At 38.3% G+C, this 25,000-nt stretch overlaps 3 protein-coding genes across 3 annotated transcripts in view; all 3 read left to right on the top strand.

Annotated features, from left to right (window-relative positions):
- The window catches only part of LOC145485150 (lactadherin-like), a 34,566-nt gene extending 24,489 nt beyond the window's left edge, over positions 1–10,077 (top strand). The window contains exons 5-6 of the mRNA XM_081463841.1: positions 8,474–8,790; positions 9,609–10,077. Coding sequence (XP_081319967.1) covers positions 8,474–8,790; positions 9,609–9,755 — 464 coding nt within the window. The 3' untranslated portion in view covers positions 9,756–10,077. The remainder of the gene's footprint in view (positions 1–8,473; positions 8,791–9,608) is intronic.
- LOC145485231 (uncharacterized) lies at positions 1,050–3,509 on the top strand. The gene is made up of 2 exons (XM_081463932.1): positions 1,050–1,418; positions 1,997–3,509. The coding sequence occupies exons 1-2, from the start codon at positions 1,050–1,052 to the stop codon at positions 2,141–2,143; spliced, it is 516 nt and encodes a 171-aa protein (XP_081320058.1). The 3' UTR covers positions 2,144–3,509.
- Positions 10,078–18,315: 8,238 nt separating the features above from the next.
- LOC145485248 (lactadherin-like) overlaps positions 18,316–25,000 on the top strand; it is an 11,822-nt gene continuing 5,137 nt past the window's right edge. Inside the window, exons 1-5 of the mRNA XM_081463953.1 lie at positions 18,316–18,750; positions 19,310–19,424; positions 21,636–21,955; positions 23,037–23,175; positions 23,662–23,978. Coding sequence (XP_081320079.1) covers positions 18,382–18,750; positions 19,310–19,424; positions 21,636–21,955; positions 23,037–23,175; positions 23,662–23,978 — 1,260 coding nt within the window. The 5' untranslated portion in view covers positions 18,316–18,381. The remainder of the gene's footprint in view (positions 18,751–19,309; positions 19,425–21,635; positions 21,956–23,036; positions 23,176–23,661; positions 23,979–25,000) is intronic.

The following is a 25,000-nucleotide window of genomic DNA, read 5'->3' as shown; positions in this document are numbered from 1 at the left end:
ACTGTTGCGGAGTTCAATATTTCAGTAATTGTTGTGACTAAGATGATAACTTATAAGTTTCTTCGTGGTGTTCCGCCCAGGATGCATGACAGATCTGCCGATGGTGTTTTTCACTTAGCGATTTTAGCTTTACCAGACTCGGTAAACTTTGATTGTTTTTCACCAGTGCCCGCCAAGGTTCCGGCTGGTAAGTCAAAAACGACTTCTATGGAAATTTTGTTAAGGAAAAATCTCTAAACTTTTAGCTACTCGGATTAAATTTACTTTCTCCTACTGTTTTTAATCGGCTTTCATCGTTTCAATGCGCTTGAATTTTCACAGCCGGGCTCTTCCTAATTTGCATAATCCGTAATCGGCCCGTGGGCATTACGGCTGCATAATGACCGCTCAGATCTCGTTCTTAGCCAATCAGAACGCGTGTTATATCGACCACAAGCCAAAGCCATATAATAATTATATATAACGAAGAGAAAACTTTAAAACTTTCATCATTATCTATATAAAGGACCTATATGGAATTCAACTGATAGCTGAGAGTTGAGCAAAGTCTTAGCTAAGAAATGACACGCTTTTTAACTCATGGCTGAGAAATGGACCGAAATTTTAACTGAAGATTCCAGTAAGTCATCTAAACCCTCTACATAATAAGCAGGACATTACATGGCCGTTGAACTCTTAGGAACGCGAATTCCATCTTCTCTTTAATAGCCCACTCTTAAACACTATCAGCAAGAATTTTCTTTTTTTGCTATCTCCAAGTTCCCATGTATATTCTCTTTATGTCTAACGCAAACATCTGTTTAATTTGAATGAAAATGATTGTCTAACCAAAACTCATTTCCATATCAAAGGTTTTGCCGCAGGTCTCGTTTAGAAAATGAAGTGAAATATGAAATGACCTATCAAATCGGATTGGTTGATTGACGTGTCGATCGATTCTTTCTTTGGGCGTTTTGAGTTTACCTTATAGAACAGAAATGGTGCATAAATAATATATATCCAGTTGAAGAACATCTTTCTCGTTGACACGGTATTTCTGCTGAACAGAAATGTTTCATTTTTTATTTACGGTTTTTCTCCTCCGTTTTCCGTGTGTTACAGGCAAGCACGATCAACTTTTCATTCAAGGTGATCCTAGTTTGAAACGATCTAGTCTTCAACACGGGGTGTCGTACCTTAATTTTGTAGTTCACAAGTTTCAGCATCTTCAAGGATCCATCTTAGACTCTTCTTGTGAAGTAGTTGAAGATGATGAGTGCGCTTTCGCTTGTGTTGATAATGCGCCCTGTGTTTCGTTCAACATTGCTTTGTCACCAAACGAAAATGGAAAGCTTCGCTGCGAGCTGCTAAGTGAAGACATGTTCAGAAGTCCTGACAAACTGATCGTTTCGCAACAGTTTCACCATTACAGCATTAAGGTAAGTGAGAATTTGAAATCCAGTTAAATATAACATTCAGCCACAATTGGGTAGAGTTATTTTACCAGCAATGATATGTATTAAGGTAGATGTTCTCTTTGTAGAGAAAAGGAGAGAAATTAAAGTGGCAAAATAGTTAAATTTACGATATATGTTGACAAAACGAGTAATGGTGTAATGTCCAGAGGAAAGAATTAAATGCAAGTTTTCTCTTGGCGTTATCAAGTAAACATCGTTTTTGAAGCTCAACAGAACAACAGAGATCTTGCTCTGCTATCGGAAGAAAATGTGAAATTATTACGGAAAAGATTTCAATTTCTATAAACAGGTGATCCACGAGCCTATACTACAGGGACTTAAGTTAAACTTTTAGTCTTTCCTTAAATTTCTAACAGACGTCATTAATAATGTATTGAATGAAAAAGTTTCTCAAAGTTTGAGGCTTGATATAGAGAATGTAAATACGCGTGGTGCTTGGTTTTGGAGACTTTTATACAGTCCAATATTTATACATCTCTGATTTTGTCGTAGATATTTGTTACATCAATGCTATTACGATTATGTTTTGCTTACTATAGTCACCTTGCTCAAGGAAACCCTGCAAAAATAACGGCAGCTGCATCCCAAATGACGGAGAGGATCAATATCATTGTGACTGTGTGCCGGGTTATACAGGTTTTCATTGCACGAGAGGTGAACAAAAGAATCATCATATTATTGTTTAGTGATCGATTTTTTAAAGACTGTTTTGTTTTTTTACTGTCGTCTTGATTAATTATTTAGCTCACTCCTAACGATTATTAAAAAGCGTCATGAAAGATAGAGTAGTATTGCTTTTGAAATTCATCAAAGATTCTCCGGTTAAAAAAGTTTTGTAGTATAAAATAAATTTAAAGTTAAGGTTACCGTGTACCTTCAAGGGTGTGTCCAGTCCAACGGATTAAACGACTTGCGATTTTATCTCAGACACTCTAAGCCCCATATACAATTATAGATCTGTCTATTCAAAAGGTTTGGAAGGTTCAAATCATTTCTTTTTTATTTCCAACGCGACATGACTTTTTTTTATTTTGGGAAATATATTAAGATTTCCTCGAGGTCATGACTCCAAATGCTTAAAAAGGGTGTTCGGAGTTTCATTCGTTTGACTACATTCAAAAGGTACAGAAATAGCTGTAAAATGTTACAGAGTGACCGCACAAAATGAATCACAACGAAATAAGTTTTAGAGTTCACAAATTCCGCCACGTACTTTTGTTGGAGATTTGACTGAAGTCGGACAAATCACCTTTGAGTTGTAACTCTTCAATGTGTCCCCATCCAGCGAAAAAGAAGTTTTGAGTAAACGTAAATTAGCTGTCAATCAATAAAAATCTTTTACGACCGGTAGAAAACGCGGTTTCCATTTTCTCGGTGGAATACTTACTAAGAGAACATTTCGAAATACATTTGATAATTAATTGTTGGAGTTGGAGTTGGAGTTTCTTGACGGCCTGGGGTCGCAGAATTCTTGTACGTGACGATAGCGGATTTGACGAGATTCGCCAGGTACTTGAGTTTTGAAAATATCCGCTTGAGGCGCTCGCATTCATTTGTAAGTGATTCCCTCGTTGATGACAGGTGGTATGCGCTCGTTTTAGCATGGTATTCAGTAGAGATCTCTTTTGACGGTGATCGACATGGCTATGGTAATGCAGGAGCAGTCCCGTATCTGTTGGCTTTCGATAGACGCTAGTTGTCCGATGGCAACCTCTTTTCTCGATCATCATACCAAGGAATGGTAGCTTGTTGTTGTCGGCGATCTCCATTCTGCGACCCAAGGCCGTCATGAAACTCCAACTGAAGCTGACGCGGATATACCAAAAACCGTCAGGATAACTTTGCCGTTTAAAGACCAAAAATCGGCCGACACAGCAAGACAACAGCTGAAGGATCTTGGCAGTAAAATTGGAACTTACCTACAACCAGTCTTCACAAGTCGCAAGATCGAGGAAAAGTTTAAAATACAGAAAGAGAAACCTGCTTTAATCAACCACCAATACGTTGTTTACAATTTCAAATGTGATTCGTGCGATGCGAATCATATCGGTTACACCACACGCCATCTTCATAGCTCTTTTTTAGGAACCTTTTATTTGTCAAGAGATTTGTATACTAGAAGAGTTATGACAATCTAAAATCAGTTGAAATTTTACATGTAAATTAAATTGCCATAGTTGTATTTTTCAAACGGCCGAGAGGTAGACAAAACGTATTTACTTCAAGATGACTTTTAGCACAGAGTAATGATCAAAGTGTAAATTACAAACTGTGTGAATATGAAATCCAGGCAAGTTCCCTTCTTTCTGTACTGGCCTGTTGAAAATGTGCAATTTCGCATAAATTCCCTCGGCCATTTTGGTTGATTGAGCGGTAGTTCGAACTTTGCTAGATTTCACAAAAATGTGGACTCGCTGGAACTTTGAAAGTACCTTTCTGAAAATAGTTCACCAAAAAGGTATTTTTGACACATCAAAAGAAAATCCGAATTTTCCGACCTGTCGTCGGATTCTTCATATTTACAGGCAATGGCTCTTAGTTTTCATTATGAAATATTTACTCGTTTAAAATTGTCTTTTTTTCAAAGTTCAAAGTATTTTTACGACAATAAAAATTGAACATTTTAACTCTTAAAGTGCATGGCAATCTTTATACCAACTAGACGCTCTAAGAGCGTTTACTCGGGCTTCGTACCGCAGTATCAAATCGTACTTTACGACACAATATTGGACATGCACAATAAAAGCAAATTAAAGAATCAGGATATTTTAGCACAAGAGTTCCGCTTAGATATTTACCATTCAAAGTTGCTTCGTTGAGTATCCTCCTCATGCTATCGCAAGTTGTGAGTTTAAACCATTTTGGTTCAAGAATGAAGCACAGCTGTCTACGCATTCAAGGAGAGCTTGTTTGCAAAGAATTTTCGAGGTCTTTTTACAACTTATGGCGATTACTTTGTACATGCTAGCAGAAATTGAACGAAGTTCGTTTACTGGTCGTGGCGATCCGAGTAAATTGTGTAGCTGAACATCTTTGCCGTGTTGCGATCTTAAACCCTTTTCAAGAGTCATATCTCCTTTGCAGAGCGAATAATCCCTTTCGAGAGAGCCAAAACAATCATGATAAACTTCTTCGCGAAAACAACAGTCCTATGACTAGGCGCAAATTGCATCGCACATAATTTGCATAAACTTTCAAGTTGTGTATTTTGCGGATAACTTCCAAGAATTTGCGACCCTTAACACTGTTTATGAAGAAATATTCAAGCTACATATTTTTTATTGAATCAAGGCAGGAGTATTTTTAAAAAGGACTCTTATTTATAAGGGAAGATGCGGCATTCTGTTTTGCTATTTATTTTGGTTTCATACTCGTCTAGTTCATGTCAAGCAACATGATTTTTTCCAGTCAGACACAGTTTTCTAAAAGAATTGGCGATTGCTAAGACTGCTAAATATATTTGAACTACTGGTGAAATAACTGCCTGAACTATCGTCTATGCAGATTTTCCTTTGGACTTGGTAAGAACATTGGATCGTCAATAATCCCGCACAATTCCCCGCTCAATCGAAGATTTAATTTTCCCGCGCAAATTTGCCTCCAAATTCACCCGTTATTTTTTTGTTCCTGCACCCTACTAGAAAGCCAACTAACTTGGAGGTAAGATATTTAATTCAAGTTACCGAAAGTCTTATCTTTACAACTTTGGAGATCGACATATTTTGCGCGGTGCAGGAAACAAGTCGCATGTTTTTAATGAGCTACGAGTCCAGAAACGTTTTCGTATTTAGGTCGTTTTATTACAATATGATTTGCTTTACTGCAATGTTCTAAATAATAACAGCAGTAGCCACATACCGTCATTGACTACCTATTATTTGTCAGTGTTTTCGTAGTTTGAACTCATACCGCAATCGGCTCAGTTGTTATCTCACGAGAACGTTTCGAGCTTGACCTTCGCTTACCTGGCTGGCTTTCAAGCAATATAATTCGTGGACCGACCCTTTCCGAAAACGATCGACATCTTTGCATGTGAGATGAACGTATAAGGCGCGATTCTTGCCAAAACTTTCTCCGCAAAACACCGCATTCTGTCACGAAGAGCGAGCAATGTCGCGTTTCTCGTTCCTAGTTTCCATGGTCTACGCATGGAACGCCTGGGACTATGACCCCCATTTTGGCGACCAAAACACTTGCATTTCATGACTTGGGCTTTCCTACGGAAGCCGGAGTAATTACGTCTGGCTCCATGGAAAACAGTCGGTTCTCTCGATGGCAAATATGCCAACTGCTGTTTCGAACAAGAACTACTAGTATAAATCCATAGAAAACTCAACAACTTGTTTTAAGGGGGTCTTATAATCTCAGATATAAATTTTTCTCCAAAAAACCATTTTTTTGGAACATGAAGATTCAACATCCCTGTCCATTTGTAAATCGTATTTTGAAACGATTTTCCTCTAATTACTCCTGAATTTACGTTTAAATTAAGAAATCTGAACACTTCTAGCTATATTTCAACATAGCAAAACCCATAGCAACCATTGTTTATGGTCTAAAAGTACTCACAAAATGGATTTAATTCAGTACATTTTAATGATACTTAACACAAACGCTTTAAAGATGTGTGGTTATGAGAATTTTGCATCATGGTCCTGAACATTGTTTCTTCTACCATCTTATACGCTCCTTATACTTGGTTAACATTTCTATGACTGGTGTGTATTCGGGTGTTCAATGAAACATTTATGTAAAACCTTTAAATATACCCCTCCCCCTGCCCCTGACCTCCCCCCCCTAAGTTCACAGGGCTAATTTGGGCTCTCGGAGACCGAAGTAAAACTTTAAAGCCTTATTTCTCAAAATGACCAAATAGACGGATCATCAATATCTCGCACACGATATCTCCATTGGGTTTTAACCGAATGTTGTCAAATTTTCAACATTGATGAAGGACACAATTATCTAGGTCTTAAACCTCCAAAATTTGCAATTTATTTTCCCTGTTATTTAGTTAATATAGTTAATATTAGTTAATGTTAGTATACTTTTTCAACATTTCACGAGAAAAACCCCCTCCAAACACTGTTTTCTGAGGTTTGTCCCCTGGACAACTTGTTTATGGACAGGATGAACTTAATTCCATACTTCTCGAACCATTCATTATTACGTTATCGTGTTTATAATGAACAACACTTTTTAACACTTAGGAGCTAGTTATTCATTAACTATCGTGGCACGTGACCTGGAAAAGCTCATTTTTGAAGTCAGAGTGCAAAGTCCTTTAACGTGATACCAAAACTGTTCCACAGAGTTGTTTTGCAAAAAAAAAAAAAAAAAATTTAGGTATAAGACCACCTTAATGGCGCAGTACATGGAAGAATACGTTCTGAAACTCTCTGTTTTACGCAGAGGTCGCGAATTAAGCACAGGCAAACTGAGGGCCGTTATTAGATACGACAGTCTCGGGAATCCCTTTACGCGCAAACGGAGACCCTAGGGCTTGAATTACAGGCTATAAGCGTGCAAAATGCATATGCCCGACTTCATAGAAATCACTGAAATAACCAAAGGTGACGAGGAACCCCTGTATTTGGAGTTGGAATAGGTCCACTGCAACCTTGCTCCATGGTTTGTCTAGGAAGCTATGAGTCTTGACCTTGTTTTGGCTGATGAGCACAGCAGATGACACACTTTCTTACATAATCCTCGACTTCTTCATTTGTCCTTAACCAGTACGCGTGGTCACAAGTTCTGCATAAGCAGCCTTGAATATCCACGTGGCCACTTTGAATACGCTGATATCAAGACTTTGAGAGGTGGGAACCAATACTCAGTTACCCTCGGTTATTCTTGCACAATAAGCCATTTTTAATGATAATCTCATAACGAATGTGAAAGCTAGGAAACAACTATGGTTTCTGTGGGACCGCTAATCCGGCCAACCTCGGTTGACAACTTCACAAAGGCTCTCCAACACAGTGTCGCTAGCAGTAGTGGCTTTGATGGCTTTTAGGCGTTGTGGCCAGACAGACAGTTCCTCCGTTACTTCAACAACTTGAATTTCTTGGTTGCTTTTCAATGTATGCTCGTCTAAGTGATTTTATCAATGTGCATTTCGGTACCACGATTTCGGACAAGTGCAGATTATAACGCTACAATTTCAAGAGCATTCGGTGGAGGCGCAGAAAACAGCGGTTTGGAGAAACTTTGGACATGAAATCGTCGTGCTTAGATGGATTTGGCAAAAAGAATTTAAAAAAAAAATGAAGAAAGAAATAAAAGTTCCTTCTCTATTTGGGTTTAGTATAAATCTACTAGCGTTCTATCACGAATGCCGTTCTCTGATTGGCTACGCTACTCACTATCCATTCTGGGATAGATGGTGAGTAGCGTAGCATTGCGCCCATGTTAACAAAGTGACGGCCGCTTTTCGGCGTTTTCGAAGTGTTTGTGAAGAGAATTTAGATAAAGTTTTGAACGACTGGTAGATTTATACTAAAACAATTAGATTATTCGCTCTCACTTTCTATTCGTGATAGTTGACTCGGACTGCGCCCTCGTCAACTATCGCGCGATAGAAATCTCGAGCTCATAATCTAATTGTTTAATAGTTGTGTTCGGTTTCTGTTGGTCAGGATTTTAAGCTTTCGTGGTGAGAGACATTTTACTTTTGCAACGGTTAGTTTGACCACAAACGTCTTTCCCCAGGGCTGCCAATAATCAAGACAAAATACTGGTCAGCGCGCTGGACTGTGGATCGAGCAGTCCGGTCCTAGAGGGGTTCTGTTCAAAATGTATTACGTTTGAATCTATATCTCTTTTTCTACAACTCAGGTGCAACCATTCTATATGACAATCATTTAACATTTATTTTTCTATTTAGAGTGTCTGGCTGCTCTGGGAATGAAAAACTTTAAAATAACGCCCGCACAGATTTCAGCGTCCTCTCTTTGGGACGAAAGTCTTGTCCCAAACAACGGAAGACTACTATTTATCATCTGTTTTACTTTTAGAGTGCCAGGCTCCTTTGGGAATGGAAAACTTTAGAATAACGCCGACACAGATATCAGCGTCTTCTCAATATAGTGTAAATCATGCCCCAAACGTAGGAAGACTACACTACAAAGATAAAGCCGGCGCATGGGCAGTAGCAATGAATAACCTGAATCAGTGGATTCAAATCGATTTTGGAATTGAGGCAACTGTCACTTATGTGGCAACCCAAGGAAGACATAATTCCGCGCAATGGGTGACCCAGTACAAGTTACAGTATAGCAACGATGGAAATGCATTTCAGGTTTTTAAACAGCGAGGAGAGAACACAGATAAGGTTAGAAGATATACTTAGCAAGACGATAACCACATGTGGGAAATCAGCTAGTCTGGGACACAACCAGATATACTGACTTGAAACATTACGCAAAGACTGTCTTGGTCGAACAACAAACAACCATCGCTAGAACTTTTCCCAGTTTTATTTTCTTCTGGTATTTGCTTTACCCTTGGAAGTCTAAATCAAAGCAGAGCGATGCAGTAAAGTAGAGGGGGATACAAGCACTTGAAACGTAATTAATGATTCATGAATTACTTTGTACTGAATTCCGAGCCAACTTTACAAAACTACACACCAACTTCACTTTGATTATCTCTTACGGCTTTCATATCTTTGTGAAAAATAAAGCTAATCACAAAGCTGGGAAGCCATTGCATATCAGGCAGTATACATACGATAACCTTTATTCAAGATGCAAAAAATTACAAGAGATGGATGTTTTATGTACCAATAAGTAAGAATTACTTATTGGTACATAATAAATAAATAATCTTGAAAGGGAATTTAACATGCTAACCCTATAAGAAAATTTCCCTAGAAATAACATCAATACAGCAACAGTAATAGTGACGTTATTACTACAAATATGAATTAAGATCCTTAATGAAACATTTAAGCATTTAAGTACATTTATGCTTGGATTTAAGTATTAAACTTAATGCAGAAGGTTCGGTAAACTGAAAAATATGTTAGGGGAGGCTCAAAACGCCTTTGAAATCTTCGCAAATAAGGGAAGTTTGAAATATCAAGCAAAAACTTCTCCCGAGTCGAAAGCATTACATAACTCATATGTATTTATGTACGTGTCCCTGCAGGTGTTTATTGGAAGCAGTGATTCTGACACCGTGGTAAAACATCACTTAACTCCACCAATCAAAGCACGATACATCAGACTGATACCCACGGCATGGAATAACTACATCTCCATGAGGATGGAGCTCTACGGTTGTCTTGGTAACTGACCCTTTAATCCAACCCTTAAACTCAACAATGTCTAATTGTACATATCTTCATCCCAAGAGTAAAGCCTTTAGATTATTACAGCTGTGTCTACGAGATGTGGCAGGGGCACTCAACGGATCGTTTCGGTAAATTATCTGTTCGGAAGGCCCTTAATCCCCTCTGATTTTCTTAAGAGAATTGTCACCTAGAACTTTCGTGATATGAGAAATTTAATGTCTGTTGTTTCCGGATTGTTAAAAATGTCGTTTTGGGTACCGAAAAAAGGTCAGCTATCATTTTCGGAAAGGCGATAAGTCCTAAGGTTTTCGGGAAATGGACAAAAAAGCCTTAATAAATTCGAAAATACTCAAGTTCCCCTAGAATAACTGAACAGATAAAAATTAACCTACAGGGCTTTAAAAGTGCTCCAGCTAGCCTAAAACAGCGTTTAAAAGCATTCGAGAGAAAACTGCCGTTGGGTGCCCCTGATGTGGGTACTGGTCACGAAAGTCTTAAAGTAACATGCAGATCAACAAAAATCTCGGGTAAATTTCATGAGGCGATTAGCACGAGAAATATTTTAAGATCTTTAATATCTAAAAATGGGTTTGACACTGGCCTTAAAAACGTCGAAACAAACGTTTTGTTGAAAACACTAGAAAGACGTTTCGACCCAAAAACTTCGGTCTTCATCGGTTGTGAATGGAAAAAGTGTAACAATACGTTATATAAAAAGGTCCAAAATTATGCAAATATGCCAAATATTATGATGAATCCTTGCTGCAACTTGAGTAATTTTCGTATGGTTAATCTCTGTTTCGTTTCCCACTTTCACATAATACTAACTGCTAGAATTGCCGGTTTTCATTTGACGTCATCATTTTACAAAATTAAAAATTACCAATCCCTCAAGTTTTAGTTTCATCAGATATGAGGCCCTCTAAGAACTTGACGTTTTACAACGTTTAAAGTGCCTATGAAGTAAAAAATAATTGCTGCCTATCTGAAAGGGTTTTCAAAGTAAAGAAGAATGGCGTTTTCCTTTTTGGAATATCTTTTTTTCGTGTTAGAGATATTAACGTTTTTGTGAGGAAAGTGATGACGTCATAGGTGGTTCCACTGAAACAGCACAACACTCAGTCGAGAATAACTCTAGAAATATTAAAGCAGTGTTCTTTAAACTTGGCACCAGAAATGTACATCACAAAAAGAAACATAATGACACCTGCCGTGCTATTGCCATGACAACAGTTATGCCGCTAGTTCTGTTTTAATTAAGACTAAAATTCCCAGATTTTATCTTAGACAAGGATCATCCACTCCCACCAATCTAATGGGGAGAGTTAAGACAATATGGGAACCCTGTGTGTTCCGAGCAAGACCCTCTGTCCCACTTTAAAAGGTTGCAAATGGGGATGTTTGGTTTTTCACAGAAAGAGACTGGAGCCAACAGTGTTGCCATGGCAACAACATAATAGGTGTCATTCTGTTTCTTTTGTGATATAAATTTCTGTTGCCAAGTTTGAAGAACACTGCTTTCATATTTCTAGAGTTATTCTCGATTGAGTGTTGTGCTGTTTTAGAGGAACCACCTATGACGCCATCACTCTCCTCATTTGCATAATACAAAAACGTGAATATCTCTAAAACGAAAAAAGATATTCCAAAAAGGAAAACGCCATTCTTCTTTACTTTGAAGAGCCCTTTAAATAAGCAGGAATTGTTTTTTACTTCATAGGCACTTTAAGCTCGACAGGGTTCCTCTTTTTGTTATAGAGGGCGTTTGAATTTCCGAGTTTATGCGTTCGGTGACATTAAAATGGTGGCCCGAGAAGGCTCTTGGGTAGGTCAAAAGAGGAGCTATCGCTCAAGTTTTTGTCAACTAAACACTTCTTGCACTAGAAGAATTGTAGCCGGCGTAGCGGGAGTTAAACGAGGGAAGGGGAGGCAAAGCGCGGATGGAAGGAGGAGGACTAGGAGGAACTAGGAAGAACGCCTGCTATAAGAACCCCCTTTTGTTCATTTCGGCCTTCGCTGGCGAACGCAAAATTCTCATTGCCTAATAGTCAATGAGTAACTTATCAACATGATTGTCAGTTTCACAATCTAATAATAATAATAATAATAATAATAATAATAATAATAAAACAACAATAATCGCCGCGAAAGACGTTTTAGCAAGGGCTTTGAGAGATGTTAAATCTCCCTAGCGTGAGCAGATGTACGTGAAAACCCGAAGAAGAGTCGTTCGTGACAGTTCTTTTAGCTGAAAGATCTGTTTCTGACAGTTTTGTCTTCAGGATACAGGAAAAGACTAATTGTTCTTGCTAAGAGGTATGAACTGAACGGGAAATCGTCGATACTTGTTATTTTGTCTTTGAAAAGTACCTTTGAAAGACCAGCTGCGGGATATCGTATCACTGGGCTATCCTTCTGTCAAATGCTATTCGCCGATGCGAATTCAAAATACTGGCTATCTTCCACCGCCTCACAGTCCGTAACCGACGCAGTTATGGTATTGCTTGAAGTTACAGCCGTCTTTATAAGACAGTATAATTCTGCAGCGTTTCTGATTTTGCGACTACGACTTCTAAAAAAAGGTTTAGACAACTTTTGCTTTGAATTCAAGCGAACCCATGGGAAACACTAAAAAAAAAAAAAAACGGTCGGCCAACACAGTCGCTGGACTTTATCAAAAAAAAATTTCGAAAGAAGCTCTCCGCTTTCGCACCAGACTCGATACCACACAACTTAAATAAATTATTGCGACCGTGTTCCTTCTTTTTATTCCTTATTTTCGAACTCTTCGTGGAAGTGGAGGACATTTTCCCGCTAAAAAAAAATAACCTCATGGTTGTTATGTTGTCAAGTTGTAATATTCCCATTTTTCACGCTTCGATAATTAATCACTCCGGGAAATTTCAGTCGACTAAATTTCCGTAGGAAGTCAGTTATGCCGACAAGCGCGCACTAGTTTCTGATTGGTCAACCTGTTGACTACAGTAATTGACAGTTGAGAAAATCGTATTCCATTGAAATTGATGGGCGTAATGCGAAAAGCCCAGTTTTTATAGCTGGCGTTCCTTCCCCTACTTCTTCGCGGTTTGCCCCCCTACCCCTTCCCCGTTTACGCCTGCAACGCAGGCTAGAAGAATTTGTTCTTTTAATGTGTCGGACCTCTAGAACAATAAGTTTTCGTTTCGATTGCAAAACTCAATGAAAGATGTTTCTGTTTGGGCTTTCCCGATTGTACTCGTAAATTGCTGGAAACTTACACACTGCCAAAAAGTCCAAAAAGTTGCAACCTAAATTTCCTGATATTTTATATAAATGTTAATTAAAAGCTTTATTTTTCGTTCTTGACAATAATCGCTAACATCGGTCAATAAAAATAGCTTGAAAGTTATATTTGAACAAATGCTCGCAAATATGGATGAAATTATTAAATTTAAGGATACTCTCTAGTCTAATGGAACAAAGCAATAGGACTGGGAAACGTTGTTAAGTGACAGGCTGTCTTTAAACTTTAAAAGGTTGATGAACATTCAAGAAATTCACATTTAATAGAAGTTTTCTATGAAATCGTTGACTTTTTCGTGCTAGATAATTGCTCTAAACTATACTTTACTCAAAACTTGCTCAGAAAGGCAACACTTGTTCGAGGTTGCTAGAACCGCAAAACGTTGCTCCAAACGCCAAAAGCTGCTCAAAGGTTGCCGAGCACAATCGGGACAGGACTGGTTTCTTTTACTTTAATTTACGGCCGCCATGTTGGTGCTCATCGGATGGGTACTAACATGGCGTCTCCATTTAAAGCTCTATAAATTTCTGTCATTTGGGAATGCCTTTCAGTTTAAGAACGGAAAAAACATAGTTAAGTGGTGAAAATTGGCTACAACGAAAATTGCCCAGCCTCTATATAAGTATTTATAACTTTTACAAAGACAAATTGTTATTTTATTATTATTATTATTATTATTTATTTTTTTTTTTTTTTGCAGAAACGTAGACTCTTGCTCAATGGGACTATCTTGCTAATCCGTTCTCAGTGAAGTGCTGCCCAATCATTGGTAAACTTACAAAAGACTGTGTAAGACAATGGCTACTTATATTAATCAACGGTGTAACACATTAAAACGAACGAAATTTTAGTTAAAATTGCTCAAAAATCAAAAATGAGCCCGATGACTTCCAGTTTTATTATCGAATTGAGATTGCATCAGTTGATGCTATTTCTACATTTTATATTTCTTTCGTTACTCACTTTAGTGGTTGGTTGGTTGGTTGGTTGCATCTTGGTTATGCCTCAATGTGACTGCGCCATGCAGTTATGACTACAGATATGCTAAGTCATTTATTTGGCTGTCTGACTGCGCGAAGCGGTCCTTGCTCACCATAGTGTCTCCAGTAGTTCAGTAGTTAGAACATCCGGCTAGATCACAGAGGGTCGTGGGTTCAAATACCATCTGAAACTGGGATTTTTTTCCGAGTTGATGCTATTTCTACATTTAATATTCCGAATTGAGATGAGCATATAAAGGACATTTGCGCCAAAAGTGTTTCCACGCAAAGGTTATTTTATAAAAAAGGGGAGTCACCGCGCTCGTTTTCGATGCGGTTTTAGAAACTTTTATTATTTTAACACAATTTTAGCCACTAACATCAGCAATTGGATCGGATAAACGTACTCAATTCAACACAACTAAGGACGTCTATTAAGTAAACGTTTGCAGCTGATGTTGCCCGTTGAGTTAGAAAAGGTCTTGGAAAAGAACACACATTAGCCTTACCCGTCGACATGTGAAGAAAACTTCGATCACACACGCACGAGAGCAGAAAAGATGAAATACTGGTTTCTAACTTCTCACGTCGAGAATTTTTCTTTTTTTCAATTCAAGATTAAGCAAATTGTGGGAAAGGTTTTAAGAGTGACTTTGACCCGCTCCACATTTTCTTTTCAACTATGTGAAATAAAATAGTCGTCAGTGTTGTAACTGTGGTAGAACACGGTCTCTTCTCTAAAAAAAAATTATTACATCGTACACAAGATGACAAACTGTCCTTATCGAGCAGGGCATTAACACAACAAATACAAATAGTGCGGTTTTGTGAAAGGTTGTCATACAAAAACATGAAAGCACACTTGACAATGCCGGCATTTCAGCACGACAGAAGAAACACTTTTTAAAAAGGTTGTTCGTTGTTGCCTTGCTTTACGCTGAAATATACTGAGCTTCGATGAACCAGCGTTAATCTAAAACTACCTTTCGCCATTGTCGCGAACGTACCGATGACCTGCAGCATCCATATCTAATGTTCGGAGTCAAGTTCCCACCAGATCTTAAACGTTTTCCATACGTGCTGTTCAAAAAGCACTATAAAAGATTCTTATTGACCACTCAAAACTGACCATAGTTTAACTGTTAACTATATAAGATACTACTGCACAATATTCAGGACATTGTTTTCCTTTATTTTAGCTTGCATTTATGTATGTCTTTCTTCTTTTATGATAATAATATCGTCTTTAATGTAAATATTAATTTAAATTAACTTAGCATGCGGCCAACGTACGCCAACTTATATCTACATGAGAGTGACCAACTCGAAAGCTCATTGGCTACTTTGGTCTCTGTACACAATTAAATATTGGTTCTTCTAGTTAATTTCTATCTGTATTTATTTTTCCTACATCATTGTAAACCATCTTACGTTAAGTTCTTTTTCTGTAAATAGTGTGCGATAATAAAAAACTAAACTGAAAAACTGTAGAAATAAGTTTACCATGAACTAAAGTAGCGTTTCCGCTGACCGCATGTGGTGCAAATAGATGAATACATATAAATTGTCACTCAATACACTTAACTATAAAAGTGAAATGCCACGGCCAAGACTTGTTGAAAGTGTTAAAAGCTGCATGAGTTCGTCTGATAGTTTACAGGTATAACAAAATTATACATATAAAAATAAAATCAATTTGAGTGTATTGTGACAGGACCTAAGTAAGTATTTTCTTGGAATAAGGTAACTTCCATAAGTTAAGGGTTATGACAATCACTTTTATCACAAACTCTGCCTCGCTTTTAAAGGTGATCACTTTTAATTTTTATGTTTTGTTCTTAAATGAATAAAGTCTTAACTGTCAGCTGAGCAATGACGTGGTTTTGGTCTTAATAATAACTGAGGAATCACTGCAGAAACTTTGACTGAAGCCTGATTCCAGCAAGCCATCCAAACCCTCTACATAACAAATAGAACATTACATGGCCGCTTGTCGCTTAGTAACACAAATGTCATCTTCCCTGGGTTACTATCAGCAAAAAAGTATAAGTATTTCTTTCATCTCCAAGCCGTCAGATAACATTTTCTTTTTGTCTGCTAACGAAAAAATCTGTTTAATTGTGATGCCTATGATTGTTTCACGAAAACTCATTTCCGCATCAAAGAGTTTACACCAGGCTTGGTTTGGAAAATGGAGGTAGAGAGACAAAGGTGGTCTTACACTGTGCTAGTCCATCGCAGATCACTCCCTTGCAATTTGTTAGGTTTTCCCAACAATTCGCCAGTACCCATTTATTCTCCTGGGTGGAGAGAGGCACTGTGAGAGTTTAGTGTCTTGCCCAAGAACACAGTGTCCCCAGCCAGGGCTCGAGCCCGGACCGCTAGTGAGCTCGATCAGGGGACGAGCGCACTAACCATGAGGCCACCGCCCCTCCACCGCTTCCCAAAAATATTTGAACCAATGGCTTCAAGTTGATCTTGGTAAAATCACGCCTGTGACACACGTGGCTACACGTGCACTGGGAAGGAATACCTGGTCTCCTGAGCTGCACAGATTGTAACGAAGTACAAGTTGCAATTTAGCGACGATGGAGCATCATTCTTGTTTTACGAAAGAAAAGGAGAGTCTACAGACGCGGTAATTAGAAATATTATTACAAGATATCCTTTCATGATATTTATGTTCTTTGCTGGATGGGAGGTCCGTATAGTCAAAAATTTTGACCTCGGTCAGAGTTTTTCAGACCCACCCTAAGCCTGTAAATAACTTATTTGTTTTTAATTCTCTCTCTCTCAAGTCACTTTTATTCAAACACATAAAAGCCTTAACGTGACCTTGGGCAGATGTAGGAAAATTCGGACCGCGCTACGAATTTAATTGGAGGATTCGACACCGGGACTAAATTCTGGGAAGAAAATAAATTATTTCAGTTATCTACAATAAGACGACAGTGAGTTCTTGTCAAACTTACAAGTGTGCCAGATTGTTTAAGACACGCGAATTTTATCCCAGACATTAATTACAATATTTACAAGAAATCTCTCCTTTATTTATTTGATGACATACTTAGCCAAATTGACTCACAGACGGTCAGCAAAAGCAGCAATTTCCTCATATTAAGACGTGCGTGGTAAAACTCAACAGTACATAAGTTGCAACAGCTTTAATCGGCGCGGCCGGAAGTCGCGATTTCTATCGCTTGATAGTTGACGAGGGCGCAACCCGAGTCAACTATCGGTCGATAGAAATCGAGAGCGAATAATCTAATTGTTTTAGTATAAATCTACTAGTCGTTCAAAACTTAATCTAGATCGTCTTTACAGACACTTCGAAAACGCCAAGAAGCCGCCTACATTTTGTTAACAAGGGCACACTGCTACGCTACTCACTATCTATCACAGAATAGATAGTAAGTAGCGTAGCCAATCAGCGAACGGCATTCGTGATAGAACGCTAGCAGATTTATACTAAAACTCAATAGAAACACAGAACTAGCACGAGCTGTTGACGTAATGATGGCGCGAGCAAAGAGAATTAACATTTTGATAATCAAAGTTAACAAGTTGTTTTCCTTTTTTTCGTCGCGGTGTTTTCTAAAAGAAATACAAAAACTGTTCTCGGTGTTTCTATCGAGTTATAGAAACACTCGTGAAAGTTTGGGAGAACACGAAAAAGTTGTGCAAGCATTCGCCTGCGGCTCGTGTTCCCACAACATTTCTCGTTCTCCCAAACTTCCACTCGTGTTTCTATAACGCGATAGAAACACGGTACGTGTTTTCTATTTCTTAAATAAAAGACCTATATGGAATTCAACTGATAGCTGAGAGTTTAACAAAGTCTTAAGCTAAGAAATAAGACGCTTTTTAACTCACGGCTGAGAAATGGACCGTAATTTGAAGTGAAGATTCCAGCAAGCCATCTGAACCCTCTACATAATAAGCAGGATATTACATGGCCATTGGTCACTTAGTAACGCGATTTTCATCTTCTCTTTAATAGCTCACTCTTTAAAACACTATCAGCGAGAATTTTTTTTGCTATCTCCAAGTTGTTATGTATACTCTCTTTTTATCTAACGCAAACATCTGTTTAATTTGAATGAAAGTGATTGTCTAACCAAAACTCATTTCCATATCAAAGGTTTTGCCACAGGTCTCGTTTAGAAAATGAATGGAAATAGGAACTATGAAATGACCTACCGAATATGACTTAAATGCCATTTGCGGATTGTTTGATTGACATGTCGATCGATTTGTTCTTTGGGCGTTTTGGTTTTACTTTATAGAGCAGCAACGATACATAAATAATGTATATTCAATTAAAGAACACATTTCTCGTTGACACGGTATTTCTGCTGAAGAGAAATGTTTCATTTTTTATTTACGGTTTTTCTTCTCCCTTTTCCGTGTGTTACAGGCCAGCACGATCAACTTTTGATTCAAGGTGATCCTAGTTTGAAACGATCTAGTTTTCAACACGGGGTGTCGTACGCAAATTTTGTAGTTCACAAGTTTCAGCATCTTCAAGGATCCATCTTAGACTCTTCTTGTGAAGTAGTTCAAGATGGTGAGTGTGCTTTCACATGTGTTGATAATGCGCCCTGCGTTTCGTTCAACATTGCTTTGTCACCAAACGAAAATGGAAAGCTTCGCTGCGAGCTGCTAAGTGAAGACATGTTCAGTAGTCCCGACAAACTGACCGATTCGCAGCAGTTTCACCATTACAGCATTAAGGTAAGTGACAATTTGAAATCCAGCTAAATATAACATTTAGCCAATATTGCGTATAGTTATTTTACGAGCAATATTATGTATTAAGGTGGATTTTCTCTTTGTAAAGAAAAGGAGAGAAATAAAAGTGGTAGAATAATTAATTTGTGATATATGTTGAAAAAACTAGTTCCGCCGTCCAGTCATGGTGTAATGTTTACAGAAATGAATTAAATGCAAGTTTTCTTTTGGCGTTTCGTTTTTGAAACTCAGCAGAACGAAGAAGATCTTGGTATGCTATCGGAAGAAAATGTCAAATTAATACGCTTCTATAAACAGGTGATCCACGCGCCTATACTCAGGACCTTTGGTTTTTACTTAAATTTCTAACAGACGTTATTAATAATGTATTGCATGAAAAAGTTTCTGAAATTTCGAGGCTTGTTACAAATAATGTATACGCGTGGTGTTTGGTTTTGGAGACTTTTATACAGTCGATTGTTTGTACATTCTCTGATTTTCTCACAGATGCTTGTTACATGAATGCTATAACTTTTTACGATTATTTTTTTGTTTACTGTAGTCACCTTGCTCAGGGAAACCCTACAAAAATAACGGCAGCTGCATCCCGAATTACGAAGAGGATCAATATCGCTGTGATTGTGTGCCGGGTTATACAGGTTTTCATTGCACGAAAGGTGAACAAAAGAAGCATCATGTTATTGTTTAGTGATCGATTTTTTAAAGACTGTTTTGTTTTTTTTACTGTCGTCTTGATTAATTATTTAGCTCACTCCTAACGATAATTAAAAAGCGTCATAAACGATAAATTATTATTTCTTTCGAAACTCATTCACGATTTTCGGGGTAAAAAAGTTTTGTAGTATAAAATAAATTTAAAGTTAAGGTTACCGTGCACCTTCAAGGGTGTGACTAGCCCGACGGATTAAGCGACTCGCGATTTTATCACAGACACTCTAAGCCCCATATACATTTATAGATCTGGGTATTCAAAAGATTTGGAAGGTTCAAAACATATGTATATTTTTTAATTTCCAACGCGAGCTGACTTTTTTTTTTAATTTGGGAAATATATTAAGATTTCCTCGAGGTCATGACTCCGAACGCTTAAAAGGGTGTTTGGGTTTTCATTCGTTCGACTTCATTCAATAGGTACATAAATTGCTGTAAAATGTTACAGAGTGACCGTACAAAATGAATCTCAACGAAGTAAGGTTTAGAGTTGACAAATTCCCCAAAGTGCTTTTGTTGGAGATTTGACTGAAGTCGGACAAATCGCCTTTGAGTTGTAACTCTTCAGAGTGTCCCCATCTAGCAAAAATAAAGTTTTGAGTAAACGTAAATTAGCTGTCAAGCAATAAAAGTATTTTATGTCCGGTAGTAAAACGCGGTTTCCATTTTCTCGGTGAAATAGTTACTCGTTTCAAATTGTATTTTTTTCAAAGTTCAAAGTATTTTTACGATGATAAAAATTGAACATTTTAACCCTAAAGGCACATGGCAATCTTTATACCAATTACGTCTGGCTCCATGGAAAGCAATCAGTTTTCTCGATGGCAAATATGCCTACTGCTGTTTCGATCAAGAACTACTAGTATAAATCCATAGAAAACTCAGCAACTTGTTTTAATCGCGCAGTACATGGAAGAATAAGGCAAGTTGGACATCTTCACCGGAGGCTTGAGCCTTTTTGACGAAGACCCTACGTACGTAAGCACAGGCAAACTGAGAGCCATTATCAGATACGACAGTCTCGGGAATCCCTTTACGCGCAAACGGAGACCCTAGGGCTTGAATTACAGGCTGTGAGCGTGTACAATGCATATGCCTGACATCATAGAAATCACTGAAATAACCAACTATGATGAGGAACCCCTGGATTTGGAGTTGAAGTAGGTCCAGTGCAACCTTGCTCCATGGTTTGTCTGGGAAACTATGAGTCTTGACCTTGATTTGGCCGGTGAGCACAGCAGTCAGGCTCGACTTCTTCATTCGTCTTTAGCCAGTACACGTTATCACAAGCTCTGCATAAGCAGCCTCGAATATCAATGTGGCGACTTTGAATACGCTATATGATATCAAGGCTTTGAGAGGTGGGCACCAATACTCAGTTACCTTCGGTTATTCTTGAACAATAAGCCATTTTTAATGAATAATTCCATAACGAATGTGAAAGCTAGGAAACAACTATGGTTTCTGTGGGACCGCTAATCCGGCCAACCTCGGTTGACAACTTCACACAGGCTCTCCAACACAGTGTCGCTAGCAGTGGTGGCTTTGATGGCTTTTTGGCGTTTTGGCTAGAGAGACAGTTCCTTTGTTACTTCGACAATTTGAATTTCTTTGTTGCCCTTCAATGTATGCTCGGCTAAGTGTTTTTATCAAGGTGCGTTTCGGCACCACGATTTTGGACACGAACATCGCCTGCGTAGATAGATTTGTCAAAGAGAATAATAAATAAATAAAGAAAGAAAAATTATAAAATTTCCTTCTCTATTTGGGTAAAGTTGTGTTCGGTTTCTGTTGGTCAGGCTTTTAAGCTTTCGTGGTAAAAGACATTTTTCTTTCGCAACGCTTAATCTGACCACAAACGTGTTCCCCAGACAAAATAGAGAGTCTATGGACAGATTACTTTTAGGCTTATGCGATTAAACGAATAACAAAATGTTGCTCTTAAACCTATTTAAGATTATTCTATAGCTTTCATCTTTGCTGCTTTTAGGGTGTGAAGCTCAGTTGGGAATGGAAAAACTCCGAATAACAGCAGCCCAGACTTCAGCGTCTTCTCAATATGGTGGAAATCATGCCCCAAACCGATTCTACGATATTTAGCTTGAGTAAAATCTAAGATCATTGTCCAACTTTCATCTTTGTTTTGTTGCTTTTAGGGTGTGGAGGTCCCTTGGGAATGGAGAACCTTCAAATAACAGCAGCGCAGATTTCAGCGTCTTCTCAGTTTGATGGAAATCATACTCCAACCCACGGAAGACTACATTTTAGGGGTGGCCACGGAGCATGGGCCGCAGGTGCAAATGATCTCAATCAGTGGTTTCAAATCGATCTTCGTGTTGAGGCAAATGTCACTTTTGTGGCAACTCAAGGGAGGTACGGGGACCCTAACAAACGGGTCACCCAGTACAAGTTAAAATACAGTAAGGATGGACTTTCGTTTCAGACTTATAAGCAGCATGGAGAAAACTCAGACAAGGTGAGAAGAGTTTTTGCAAGCAGATCGTAATCTCTTTGCTTTTGTTATTTGACCAGGCAAATCAAGAAATACAGAGAGGCAAGTAATCAACTAGCGTTAGAACCCGGGTAAAGAGGACAAGGGGGCAGTTCAGAAGCATTTCCAGCAATTCCCCTTTAAATAGTGACACTGTATACGACGGAAGCCCTTAAGACCATACTCTGTTCACCGATTCGTCCCCGTTTACACCAAATTGCCGGGTTTAAGGAAAACAACCATATTGATTGTGTCTTGAAACATCACAATTATACGGACTTGTTTGGTCAAAAAACTCACATACCTCATCTCCAGGAAAATCTGTATGAGTGATTTCAATTCCATCCTTCGATTAAACCAAATTGAATTTACTGTTGGAGCAACCGAGAAAAAAAAAATTCTTCGAGTCATGTAAGGATATTTTCAGATTAAAGCTCAATCTTTCTTTTATATCAGACACTCCTCATAAAAATTTCCTTTGTACTTAAAGACCAAGTCACGCTTGAGATATTTCACGATAAACTACTCCTTGCATATTGGACAACTACCTTTGATGTGGACCAATCAGCATTCAGCAAAGGAATAAAACTATATGATGTCCTTGCGTCACAAAAAGGCCTTCAAATCGGGTCACTTTCCTATTTCCACTCACTGCAATGACTGGATATCCACGAAAATAGATTTAAAATGCCTTAAATTAAATCAAAACAGATTTTACAAAATGGAAAATGCAGTGTCGCTGAAGTGTAAATTTGTTGTTTAAAACACAATTGTCGTCAAGTAGGATGATACCTGTGCTATTTTGAACAAAATTTCTGGTTTCCCTAGAACTCTCGAGTTAAGAAATAGAAGAGTCCAAACCGACTTTATTATCTTTATCTTCGTTAGTTATGAAGAAAAACGACTTTTATCGTGTCGTTTCGGTAGGACAGAATGATTTTGACTACCGCTCGCACGGCGCACGTAGCTGGAGTTTGGAAGGCTCAAAATAACAGTCAACATTGACTCCTAACTAAAAGCTATTGCATAATTAGCATGTATTTACGTTTATATTAATTATCAATAGGTGTTTGTTGGAAACAGTGATCAAGACACCGTGGTAAAACATCCTTTGATTCCTCCTATCGAAGCGCGATACATCACACTAATACCCACAGCATGGAACAGTCAAATCGCCATGAGGATAGAACTCTACGGATGTTTTGGTAATTAACCCTCGTTTTAATCCTTAACAGTGACTAATTCCTAAATTTCTGTACCCACACAAGAATGACAAGTCCTAAAATTAATGTATCTTCCCGGCTCAATCAATCGTTTAGTAAATATGAACTGTGTCTGAGCGTACGTTTCAACCGTGGCAACCATGTTCAAATATGCTGTACTTCTCACACTCGGAGGTTCCGTCGTAATTGGGTGCACAGCTTTACATTGAATATGCAAAATATTATTGGCTGCGCAACACAGCACAGTGGGAGCTCTAGTCAGCACGTTGGACTTTGGATGGAGCAGTCCAGTCCCATCACAGAGTGTACTACGTTCGAATCTTTATCTTATGCTCTAACTTGGGTAAAACCATTCTATATGACTATCATTTAGTGTCCCCATTTAGTGGTTATTTACTGCTATTTTAGTTTGACACTTAAATAAAGGTGTTCATTCATTCATTCATTAACATTTGTTTTTCTATTTAGAGTGTCAGGCTCCTTTGGGAATGGAAAACTTTAAAATAACTCCCGCACAGATAACAGCGTCGTCTCAGTATAGTGAAAATCATGCCAGAAACTACGCAAGACTACACTACAAGGGCAATAAGGGTGCATGGGCAACGGCAGTGAATGATCTGAATCAGTGGATTCAAATCGATTTTGGAATTGAGACAACTGTCAGTTATGTGGCAACTCAAGGAAGATATAATAACAGGCAATGGGTGACCCAGTACAAGTTACAGTACAGCAACGATGGAAATTCATTTCAGGTTTTTAAACAGCAAGAAGAGAACACAGATAAGGTTAGAAGATAGACTTAGCAAGACGAAAACAAGTCACTAAACACATGTGGGAAATCAGCTGGTCTGAGCCAGTATATCAGCCAGATATACTGGCTTAAAACATTACGAAAAGACTTTCATAGTTGAACAACAAACAACCATCGCTAGCACTTTCCTCAGTTTTTTTCTAGTATTTTTTCACGCCTGGAAGTCTAAATCAAATCATTGCCGAAGCAAAGCAGTTAAGTGGAGGGTCGGGGGGAGGGGGAGAGGTACAATCACTTGGAACATATATAATGATTCATGAATTGCCCCCGTAAGTTGCGCCAAAGAATAATAATAAATTCCGAAAGTGGCTATTCCCCGAAAGTAGAGATCCCAGTCCCCTCCCTTCCCCACCGCCCTACCGCGAGACCAAAGCGATACAATTCAATAATATGCTTAAAAATTACGGTCACTTGATACCAGAATTTAGACACTCTACTAGCGCGCTGGGACATTGATACAGCAGACTAACATGGAAGTGGACCATGACGAAAAACATTTTACGGTATCTGACTACATGTAGCTTTCCTGCCGATCACTGACAACACATTCTGTCGATGTGGCAGCAACACAAATTTAAACTGGACCCCAGAATTTCACCGCATGTTTTAACAATTGTTATAGTGATTTTTTTTTTCTTGCTTCGTAAAAAGGAGCTCAGCCACACAAATTTTACAAAACGTTTTTTGATCCCCGAAAGTAACACCCCTCCCCTGGACCTGAACTACTCCCCCCGCCAGAAAGTAACAAGTTTTAAAGGCTGCTAATTTCAAAAGTAACGCGGGTCGTTATTTCAGGGGCTTTACCGTTATTGTACTGATTGACTATATTTTATCAATTTGATCTCTTGCGACATTCACATATTTGTGAAGAAAGCTGGAACGCCATTTCATGTTAGGCAGTATCTGTAAAAGCTTTATTCAAGATGTAAAAATTACACGATATGGACAGTAAAAGTAACAGTAACAGTAACAGTAAAAGTAACAGTAACAGTAACA

Source organism: Orbicella franksi, chromosome 4 (assembly GCF_964199315.1).
Source record: "Orbicella franksi chromosome 4, jaOrbFran1.1, whole genome shotgun sequence".
Classification (NCBI taxonomy): Eukaryota; Metazoa; Cnidaria; class Anthozoa; order Scleractinia; family Merulinidae; genus Orbicella; species Orbicella franksi.
Note: the sequence above shows the minus strand (reverse complement) of the source record. Positions and strands in the feature narration are given on the sequence as shown.